At 38.0% G+C, this 11921-nt stretch overlaps 1 protein-coding gene across 2 annotated transcripts in view; it reads right to left on the bottom strand.

The window, feature by feature from the left end:
• Positions 1-1150: 1150 nt before the first annotated feature.
• Positions 1151-11921, bottom strand: part of LOC144696592 (uncharacterized) — a 64168-nt gene continuing 53397 nt past the window's right edge. For both annotated transcript variants that reach the window (XM_078568078.1, XM_078568079.1), the window contains exon 4: positions 1151-5605. In XM_078568078.1, the coding sequence (XP_078424204.1) occupies positions 2441-5605 (3165 nt within the window). In that variant the 3' untranslated portion in view covers positions 1151-2440. The remainder of the gene's footprint in view (positions 5606-11921) is intronic.

The following is an 11921-nucleotide window of genomic DNA, read 5'->3' as shown; positions in this document are numbered from 1 at the left end:
TTAATGTTTGTAGTTATTAACCAAGTTCATTCTTGGAGGCAATTATTTTCATCACGTAACTCTGAGGGGAGCAGGGATATGTATACCATTTGCCAATTGCCCCTGATCACATTGTAGCAATTGCACTCCAATGTTTTCTGTTGGTATTACTTTGTTATTCTTCGATGTAATATTCTGGAGGGTCTGGAAATAAAAGCAGCTCATTATTACCACACCAATTTGATTGTTCATTGGGGCAAAACAGCAATGAAGAGAGCTGAGGTGTACAGCTGGAAGAAGGATAGGAGCATGCAGGTGGCCTAATACCATGCAAATCCTCTGTAACCAAATTTCCTACCTCAATTTTAGTGAGTATCAGTGTGGCTGGCAGCTCTCCTTCAGCAAAGAGGCTGGGACAGAGCTATGCCATTTGTTACAGCACCAGGACAGGCATATTGTTTATATAGGTCACTGTGGTGCTGAATTTCTATGCCTTCAGAACATTCCAGGCAGAAACTGATGACATTAGCAATATCTGTCAATTTGACGTGCATCGCTGCATAAGGTAGGTCACAGATGTCTTCTCCAAAAAGCATAATCAATTTATCACCTTTCCAATGGATGCAACTAAATAAGAGGAAAGTGCTGAACTTTATACTCATTTCCTGCTTTATCTGCCCACACGACAATGTTTTTTTAAATTTATTCTTCCATGGGATGTGGACGTCGCTGACAAGGTCAGCATTAATTGCCCTTGAACTGAGTGGCTTGCTAGGCCATTTCAGAAGGCAGTTAAGACTCAGCCACATTGCTGTGGGTCTGACCATGTGGGCCAGGCCGCATTAATGAACCGGATGGGTTTTTACAACAAGCAGTCATGTCACCATTACTCAGTTCCAGATTTTCTGAATTGAATTTAAATTCCACCAATTGCTGTGGGTTACTAGTCAAGTGGCATTATCACTATGCCACTATCTCCCCCTATCTCATTAGCAAAGGTCATAATACTTGACACCATACTCCACATCATTCACAAATATTTAAATAGTAGGAGTAAAAATGAGGAAAATATTAAAGGCATTTTTGAATGCAGGGAGAGAGTTGACATGGTGGAGATGATGAGAAATGGAATTTTACAGAGCAAGGCAATAATGCCTGAAGAAACAGTTGCTGAAGGTGCGGAAAACAAACTACATTTATTAACATCTTATTACATAAGATACAGTGAAGAAAAATGTTACATTGCACAAGACAAACCTTCTCCAGAGGATGCAGACAAGGCCGAGACAATCTGCTAACAGGAAAGAAAAACTAAAAGGAGTACCTCCAAAGAACACCTTGTATATGGCAAAGTAAAGAAAATAACAGAACAGCAGTCAATAGCTCAACTGTCTTAAAGAGACAGAGACAGTTGATGATTAACTTCTCCTGGATGAAGAAAATTTCTAATTCTGTGAGGAGGCCAAACAAATGAGAAACAGATCTCAGCAAGTGAGATCATACTGTCTCAAACGGTTTCACTTAAAGGGGACATTCTTGAAGGTGTACTTCAGTATAAACTTATCTATCCACATAGGTATTCTGAAAAAATATATATAATTCTGATCTGCTTCACCTCCTCTCCCAGCATACCATCTACTTCATGTCTCCACAAACAACGGAAAGCCATTTCAGTAGCACCGGGAACAAAGGCAGTTCTGAATGTTAACTGGGAGACACCACGTGTAGATATCAGGAATAGGAAATAAAAGATGTGTTTTTAAATCATTTGTAACAATTTTAGTGCTTTGCCATTTAGAAAACCAAACCAGATTTCTATTCACTGACTATAAAACAGGCAAAATTATTCAGTAAATGTTGGGCTAGCTAATTACACAAATTTAGGACAGCACAAAAAAAAATTTGGTCTGAAATTATTTTCTAAACTGCACTTCTAGTGAGCGAAAAAATGGTCATATAAATTTCACTAAGAAATTTTTAAGCCAAGTTTCTTTAAAAAGTAGATGTCAATCACATTACTTTAAACAAAGACAATAGGCTATAAATTCAATTTTCTGTTAAGTTTTCTCTCCTCGGCACTGTTTTTTTAAAACTTATTTATGAGTAAGGCATTTTGCTAGCATTGTTGTTACTGTTCACTGTTTAACCTTTTGAGGGCTGCAATATTGTTTTGCATCATTATCAAGAATAAAACAAGGCTATAGTTATTTTGGGTTATTCCAAGAATGTTATGAATTATAAAATATTACACGTGAAAATGTTATTAGTCCTACCTTGTAATATTCGTAGAAATGTAGGTAATCATTTTGTTGATGTGTGAAACAAATGATGTATGCATTTCGAAAAACAATGGCTATTTCAGTACTCAAATGGTTAACAATTAAAAAAACAATTTCAGCTCTTCATAAAATGTAACCATTGCCTTTCCTTACATCAGTCAAGAAAATACTAACACCCTGTATCAGTCCTTTTTGACAGAATCACTACTTGTTTCTCCTTCACAATACAACCAATACAATGAAAACATGTAAAGTGCGAAACACCCTATAAAGTCATAATGATAAACAGTAACGAGAAACACAATGAATAAAACAAAATAACAAACTTTCCATACTGTGTTTTTCAAAGTAATTGCATCTGCAAATTGCTCACCCTGTAACCATAATTCCTCACTCTTAACATTACTATCATAAGCTTCAATTGCCTGCTCATTCTCAAGTATTTTTTCATTACATTCCTCAGATTCTAACCCTTCTGAACATGGATGGATATTACTAGAGACATTACTGTTCGTTTCCTTTTCCTCATCCACTTCAATGGGTGTACTAATCAATATGACTGGACCTAAGTGTTTATGATGGCGTGACTCAAACTTCTGTGGTAGAGTGGTAATTCTACATTTCTTCTCTCCTGTATCCATTGAAGTGTAAGGTGTTGAGCCTATTTTTGTAATATTTTTGGGCCTTACTGCACTTTGATTTGTGCTTTCAGTTATTTGCATTTGTTGAGTGTCATGACATATTTCTGCCTTTTCAAAACTATGGAAAATTCTTGATTCAGAAAATATATCAGCCCTTTCTCTTTCACCATCTATAATAACTTCAATGTCTGTCCCACATTCTTGCTTATCAACTGCCTCATTCTCTACGCTGGTTTCATGGTCTGCTTCTTCTTCTGCTATCTGCTCAGCAGCAGACACAGCTTCCTTTATTGTTTGAGATATACCAGTAACTTCATGTAACTGGGTAAATCCCATCGATCCGGATTCATCTGTTCCACCATAGTGTGACAAAATGTTTTTAATGCTCGATGCTTCTTCTCCCTTAAATTCTGCTTTTCCCACCTCCATGGACTCTTTAACATCTGGCACACTGTAATTTTGCTTAAAGTCCACTTCTGAAACATTATAACTCTGTGTAAAGTCTATATCTTTTTCATTCTTGTTGTAATGCACATTTTCTTCTGGGAGCCCAATAAGGTTGATGGCCCACTGTTTTGCAATCTCTGTATGTGCTTGTTTAACTTCACAATTGTCTGTTATTTTAAGTTCCACAGATTCAAAAATATTTTCAGGAATTCTCCCAGTGATTCTATCAGTGATTTTACAAGAGATTCCCCCTTCTGCTTCTTTCCAATCAGGAAACACCTTCATTGAACCAGCAACATTTTCCCCATCTTCTGCTGTAATTCTGGTTTCACTTTGATTGTCTACAACCGATTGAAGATCAGTCAATTTTTGTGCAACTTCTAAAGATTGTCCATAACTACAAGGTGCATCTGGATATTTTATATCCTCTGAAGTTGGTACAGATGTCCTTGTATGCAGACTTATCGTAGAAGCTCCTTCTTCTTCTGTGTTTTTCTGAGGAGTACCAGGTACATCCTTTCCAATTTGCACACACACTATATTAGTTTCAGGTACATAATCACCAAGCTGTAAAACACCTTTTGCATTTTGTTCATGAGTAAGGTGGATTTTTGAAAGTTGATCGTGTTTTGATGTTAAATAGAAAGCTGTGGTGTCCTCCTGAATGGACTTTGAAAAATGTTCTTCACTTGGCAAATGTTGCATGGCTTTCCCTTTTTGTGATCCAGATGTGGTAGTTCTTCCTTCATCTCTGGTAATTTCAAACAAAGCCGCTTCTATGGCTTCCTTTACTACTGTATCAGCTAACATACATGATGGGGCACTAATGCACTGCTCTGCAATTTGTCTGGCTCCTGCGTAATTTTCTTTTTGTTCATTAGCAATATCCTTGTTTGCTGAATCAATCTCTGGAATTTGTGTCAGAACATTATTCATTTCACAAGGGTCTTGGTGTTTAACTTCTAAAGATCCCTGCAGCACAGGGATTTCTGTAGTCATCACTGTAGTCTCAATATTTGGCACATTTGTAACTTCCGGCTGTTTATTAGATGTGGTTTGGAGATAAGTTCCAAACTCTTTCCTTGTATTTTGATACTTTCCATTATCTGAAGCACTGTGCGTTTTCATATATTGCATCAATTCTGTGACATCTGCGGTGTCTGTTGCAACTCTTCTGTTATTTGAATACATATCACACGAATTTTCTTCTTTCGCAGCAACTTGAAATGTGATGGGCACTTCTTTTCCAATTTTTGAATGGCTCATAACTTCTGAAGGATCACTAAATCTCTCTTTTGAACCAACCTTGGGAGCTTGTTTAATTGCGTTTTGTTCTCGCATACTTTCTGCTGCCTTGTTTGTTAAATTAGGTTTCACAGAAAAATCATTTTCCTGCTTTGGATCTTCCAAATTCTCAGCTTTACTGTAATATTGCAGAGGTCCCTGTGTGTCACTTATTTCTGTACTGAAAACGTTTTCTTCCTTTGATGAGATTGACCTGTGGACTGAAGAACTGCTTATATCTGCCTGAAATTCCAGATCAGCGGTGGTGCATACTGCAGGAACAGGGATGGACTCTGATTCATTGCTTGTTAATGTATCGCCAGTTAAATAACCATATTCACTGCTTCCACTTTCAGCATTGGTGGTCTCTTGTAGAAATTCTGTAGGATTTTGTGTACTATTTGGGAGATTATCACATTTATCTGTAGAGCCCTGAATGACTTGCAAGTTATCTTGCATATCATTGGCAAAGATGCTGTCTGAGAAACTAGTCATTTCTAGTTCAGGTTTAGCTGACGTATCAATTACAGGTGATGTAACAGTTTCACCCCTTCCCTGAGAGACAGGAAGACAGCTTTCATGTAGTAAATGTGCTTCATCACAAAACAAATTAGAAGATTGGGCCATTATGTTGTCATTGCTTGTTACAACATCAGCACTATCTGTTTGTATTGTTGTATTTATACTTCCCTCATGGCTCTGAGTTGACAGATTGGAAGTGTTTTTGATACTGTCTAATTCAACCCACATAGATTCTTTCTTTTGCTTTACCTCTTTCTCTGTGTAGTTATTTACACTTGCAAACTTGTTATGTTCAACTTCTATATCATTCTGTTGACTAATTGGTGATTCACTGACAGCAGTGGCATTCTTCTCATTTTCTTCTTTAACTTGAGAATGCGATCCTTCCATAAGTGTTAAATTAGTTTCCTGATCTCTTGAGGTGGTCAATGAAATGCGCAATGGAGGATTTATCTGTGAAAATAAATTAATCAGTAATAAATTTACCTACACACAGTTATGCCTTCATCAAAATCATTTTCACACATTTAATAATATTTAACACTTGTGAATACCCACAAGCACAGCCATGAAAATAAAAATCTCATGAAATAAATGACCACTTAAATCAATTGCTGGTTCAGCTTACAATGGAAGTTTAAGGGCAGAATTTCACAGCCTGTCGTGGTGGGCAGGTCCATAAAATACAGCTAGCCGTTCAAAAGTCCACTGACTGCAGCAGAACCATAAAATCCCGCTGGTGTAAAATTCTGCCCAACGTCTGTTCCCAGCCCCCGAAAAATAATAGTTTTGAGAGATTTAAATCTGCAGTCACAAATAAAATATCTTCAATACCCATATCACTGATAGCATAAAATAAATGACCCTGTGATGCATGTCAGACATAAGCTATTAATCAGAACCCAACCAAAATTCTTTAAACACCATAACTTCTTCATCTGGGAAGAGTTAGAAATACAGTAAGAGAAAGGTCTCTGACAATGATATCTAACTGATATATGACAAACTGTGCCTCAGTGAAAAAATCAACTTTGGCCATTGGACCTAAAGGAAACACTTTGGCAAAGTGCACCAGGAAAAATCAAAATAACATAAATTCTTTCACAAATTCCTTTGTATTACACATAATGAAAGAGGTAGAGTAAGGTTTGAAATATTAGTTTGCTCCATAGAGTGTAGTCAATGTGATTCAAAACCAAGAGGTTGAATTTAATCCTGAGCAGATTTCAGGCGGGTGGGAGTGGAGTAAATGTAAAATGCACCTACTGGCCCCAGCTTCATCTACATGGCACCCATATGCTGCCTGTTGACATGGGCAGAAGGCAACAGCTGGCCGACAGGTAAGAGAGAAGTTCAGGTGATTAGAACAAAGGGGAGCCTCGCCAATAGTCAACTAAGTTGCGGGAGGATGTTTGGCATGATCTCACGGAAGAGGAGGTGGTGTGCCAACGGTGTCTGGGGCAGGGGAGGCTTTGTCCCACAGAAACACCCCTGTTTTTTCTGGCTCCACAAAATAAAGGTTTACATTGGGAGAGCCTCTTCTTTATGCAGCCCAGTTGCCAACCTGTTTCTTCTGGTGGGAAAGCCATAGTGACTACCTCATCCATACCCAAATTAAAATGCAATCAAGTATCACTGATGTAATGGCATCTTTGTTTGCACAGATTCATGTGGCACCTCTTCCACCTACAGAACCCAGCAGGATAAAAGCCAAAATGGCCTAGCAAGGTTAAGTAAACTGATTATTTTTACCTTCATACCTGACCTGGTTCTGCTTGGTGGGGAGGGTTAAAAGTGACCTCCAAGAATATATTTCAACAGTGGAAAGATTGAATAGATTATTAGACAACTAATTAGACACAATGGTATATAATTGAGTTCATTGATCAATCATTTGCGTCTCAATTTAATTGAACTAAATTATCCAAACCATTTTCCTTGTTACACATTGAAAAATTTGATTCTGTGACTTGTCAAACAGGATAATGTATAGAATTCAATATGTGTTACAATTACTGAACGTTTATCATAATTGTTAAATGAAGTGGTTTTTCATGTAGACTTGCCCAGTTCTAAATTCTACAAGAAAGAGAAAACTTGCATTAATATTGCACCCTTCACGATCGCAGGACACCCACAATGAAGTCCTTTTGAAATGTAGTCACTTTCATAATGCAGGGAAATGTGGCAGTTAATTTATGTACTGCAGGGTCCTGTAAACAGAAATGAAATGAGACCTGTTTTAGTGAGATCAGATGAGGGATCGAAAATGGGAAAACTCATCTGCTCTTCTTCACATAGTGCCGTGGGGATCTTTTACATCCATCAAAGAGGGCAGATGAGACTTCTGTTTAATGTCTCATCCCATAGAAGGCAAATCTGACAGTAAAGCACTCCCATAGTGCTGTACTGGAGTGCCAGCTGTGATTAAGTGTTCAAGTCCTGGAATGGTCCTTGGACCAACTACATTCTGACTCAGAGGTGAGAATTCTGCCACTGTGCAAAGGTTAAAGTGTGCTTTCTTGGTACATAAATGGATGATTAATAAACATTAAAAGACTTTAAATTTTGAATGTTCATAAGAGCCACAAGACAGAAAAAAAGTGATTTCAGTTAATCTAAGTTAACCTATTGTTTTGCAGCAAATATTTAAAAACGTGTAGAAAACAAAGCATAAACTTATTGCATTATTTAGTATTAGCTGAAAGTCACATTTAAAACAGACAGAAATTTGCATTTCTAATATATTATTTATAATTTCAATATGAAAAGAGGATTTAAAAGGCCATTTTGCCCAAGATGTACCATTTATTTGACAGGCTCATAAGAGTGAAAACCTTTAATCACCATACTGTACTCATTTTTATTTGGAACCAAACCTTCACAGACACTAAGTAGTGAAGATGCTAAATTACCATGTAATAGAAATTTGATTGTATTCTATGATCCATTGAACAGCATACCTCATACAAACAATGCTTATCATCTTATATCAAGCAAGTACAATTATGTGTTTTGTATATAAACAATTGATTATGGCAGACAATGTGGTAGACAAGGTCAGAGCTTTGATTTTGAGGAAATTCAGACTGTTTATAGAAATTGCTAATAAGCTGGAACAGACAATTTGAATATGAATTGACAGTGAAGTAGACAATTCTGTTCCTTCTTAAAACAGAATAATTGAGGAAGGCATTATGGGGCAAAACATAATCTCGGGGGAATGATATATGGAGGACATGGCAAATATCCAGACTTTAATACCTCATCTCACAAAGTGTAAGATTGATTAAAATTTTTGTTTGCTTACTTGAAAAAAATATAGCCTGGCTAAATCACAGTTTAGGCTTTAGTTCTGACAAAAACCTCCAAACTCAGTAGGCCATCTGGAATTTGGGTCAATAATATGCAACATTTGTCATTTAAAGGTTAAGAGACAAACCTGGCCATTTCATCCAAAAGTCTTGCTGCTGATGAGATCTTGTAAGATATACTGGGGTCTAAATTTAACATTATTGAGTCAATTTTATGGGCCTAAAATGGGCTCAACAATAATCATTTTAGTAGGACAGAGGCCTGAATCTTACCGACACGGGCTGCTACTCAGTTAGTCATGGCCTTTTTTAGGCAGCAATGCAGAAGGTCAGATCAGTATTTCTTGTTCTTTTAAGCCTAATCAATAAAGTTTAAAGGGACTCTGCATCAATACATCCTGGCATACTGTATTTGTGGCGTTGTCTCCACAAAACTGTGGGCTCATGCTGGCCTGTACTCAACCCCTCCAATTGCCTTCCCTGCACCCAGCCTTATTCTTGGGTCTTATTGCAGACGGAATTGGTAAGGCCCTGACAAATGAGCTGTATTGGGGTGCCTCATTGGAGCCATAGCTCACCCAAATTATTATCATGAAGCCAGAGGATGAATTTGGTTTGGTCTTCTCAATTCCAGTACACTATTACTACATGCCATTGGAATTGTGCCTGATTTGGGTGCTAACAAATTTAGGTCCCACAATTTCTAAAAAAAAATTAAACCCGTGAATCTCCCTTCACATTTTTTTTGCCGTTGGGCATCCCTCCAACCCTTAAGCTCTATTCATTTGTGCTCTGCCTGAAGGTAGGTCCATGGCTCATTGTTTGCTGATGCCTCATCCTGAGCTATTTTCTTGGCAGTTTCTGTCAGTGGTGCTTTACCATTGCTTTCCACCCTCAAAGGCAGGGGAGGAGGCAGGCCCCATGTCTACCTCAGCTGGAATGGGAATTAAACACATGGGGCAGAATTTTGTCCTTGGTGGGCGGGCGGGCGGGCCCCACCGGCTCAGCGACGGGCGGGCAGCAGAACTCCGCTGCCGAAACGGAGCCCGCTGCCATTTTGAGTGGGTGGGCCAATTAAGGCCTGCCCAGCAGGCCACCTGACAGGAAGCGCCATGCGCTTCCTATGCCGGGGGGGAGGGATTCCCCAACTGTCAAAGTGCGCTCTTTCATGCATGCGTGCGAAAGTACACACAGCTCCCTGAGACTAAGTGCTGTCTCAGGGAGAGCGCTGACAGTTTGAAAAACTTGAAAAATAGAACATAAAAAAAAATTATTAACATGTCCCCCCCCCTGTGACACTGTCACACGAGATGGGACATGTTAATAAATATGAGTGAAACCTTATTATACTTTTTAAAAACTGAGATGAAACCTCATTCCGCCAGTGGATGAGGTTTCATCTTTTATCAGAAGCCCGCTGGAGCTCCTGGCCTGCCCGCCAGCCTTAAGATTGGACGGGCAGGGCCTTTAATTGGGTTAATGATCCTGTCAATGGCCTCAATTGGCCATTGACTGGTCGGCGGGCGGACAGCTGATTTCGCTGTCTGCCCGCCTTCCTGAATATTTAAATGGGGCGGGATGACGTCGGGGGTTCCTCCCGACGTCATCCCGCGTCATTTTCGTGTTGGCAAGCGGGCCTTGCCCCCAGCTCGCTGACGGAAACATTCTGGCCATGCTGTTGCCGTTATTCTAAACTACATTTAGCCAGTTGAACTAACCAACTCCCCATTAGCTTCTATATGTTATTTAATTTATAAATAAATGTGGAAAAAGTAGTTTTAACCTACACATATTGTCAATAGCATGACAGTGGTTATTTTGAAAGGAATGGACATTCCACATATTATTCAGGAAACAATATACTACCATTAGATGCTAATTGCTAAATCTCTAATCCATAAATTGTGTGCATAAGGTCACAGGTTTTGGTTCATAGGACACAAACTTTTTATGGAAGGTGTCATCTAGTCATATACGATGTGTTAAAAGTGTAGGAAAAAGCTTAAGATTGCCAATCCAGTGGTGGACAGTGAGGGGAAAAAGAAGATAAATGTGTGTTGCCCAGTTCTGCAATCAGAGAATGCATCACTAGAATGAGTTTACATCAAATCGCTTTTAGTTTTTTGTTGGTAAGGAATCCAGAAATGTCTGATGTCCCCACCTACAATACAATTGCCCATTTTCACATGTTAAATTGTGGATGGTTTGGCTTCTAATTTCATACTCCCTACTCCCAATTTGCCACATTACAAATCAAGAAGTTTCAAATAAATTAAATGCATATACTTCCAGTCCAAAACACTATTAGCAGAATTCATTCCCTATTTAAAAATATTAAGTTTCATTTCACATAGCTTGCATCAAAAAATAAAATGAGGTATTTTGTGTTTCATTATAAAATACTTTCCATCCATTTCTATTATATCTTTATTTATTTTAGCCATAATGTAATTAGTCACAGCAATTTATTGCATTTTGTCACATGCTGTTAATACCCACTGGGCCCCAAATGGGTCATTGCCTGTTATTATAAGGCTTGTTTTAATTCAGGCAATCCAGGATTTAATTGGCCAGATAATAGGAAACAGAGGGAAGTTATCAATGATAATTGTTCTAATTGGTAAGCAGTAACTAGTGAAGCCCCCCAGTGATCAGGCCTTACACCCTGGTTGTTAAAATTTTGATGAGATTCTTGTAACAAGCTGTCTAAATTTAAGGATGACAACATTTTTGGATAAGTAATATGCTTGAGTGAAAGAAAAATCTATAAACACTTAGCAGTTTGAGCAGATGAATGTTAAATAACATTGCATATCAAGAAACAGAGGGTTATATGGCTTTAAAAACAAAAGTTTTAATCACTCATTTAAAGAATATTTTGTTACTAAGATGCTGCTGGACTATGAATTAGGTGAGTGAGATCACCAAATGTTGAAAGTTTGATTATATTATATAATGACAAATTGACAGGAATTCTGACTCCATATTCACTGTGCTATAATTAAGTTAATGGAACGCTGAGGCCTTCCACGGCCAGTGGATACTGCAGGAGCTGGGGTGCATTATCAATCCCAGCAAAGTCATTTTAATTTGGTAAGTTTCCTTTAATGTTTTTGGTTTTATCTGTAATAACATAAAAATGCCCCTTTTAAAGGGGTTGTTCATTTATTTATTTGGTTACCAGTACTTCAAAAGAGGTATTAAGTTAACAGAACCATGTTATTGTCATATCATCAGAAACCTTACGCAAACAATTTTCTACATGCAGAAACCTCCATAGCTTAGCCTTTTTGTTACGGTATTTATCATTATAAACCACTTATAATATTCAGCTTACGTCAATGGCCATTTTACCAGTGAAATATTTCTAAAGAACTCTGATGTATTGAAATGATTTATTTGTGGTCTCCACAAATTTGTAAGAGTGTAATGTCACAATAGGAGATCTTATGGCA

Source organism: Cetorhinus maximus, chromosome 22 (assembly GCF_964194155.1).
Source record: "Cetorhinus maximus chromosome 22, sCetMax3.hap1.1, whole genome shotgun sequence".
Taxonomy (NCBI): domain Eukaryota; kingdom Metazoa; phylum Chordata; class Chondrichthyes; order Lamniformes; family Cetorhinidae; genus Cetorhinus; species Cetorhinus maximus.
This window is presented reverse-complemented; position numbering and strand designations above follow the sequence as displayed.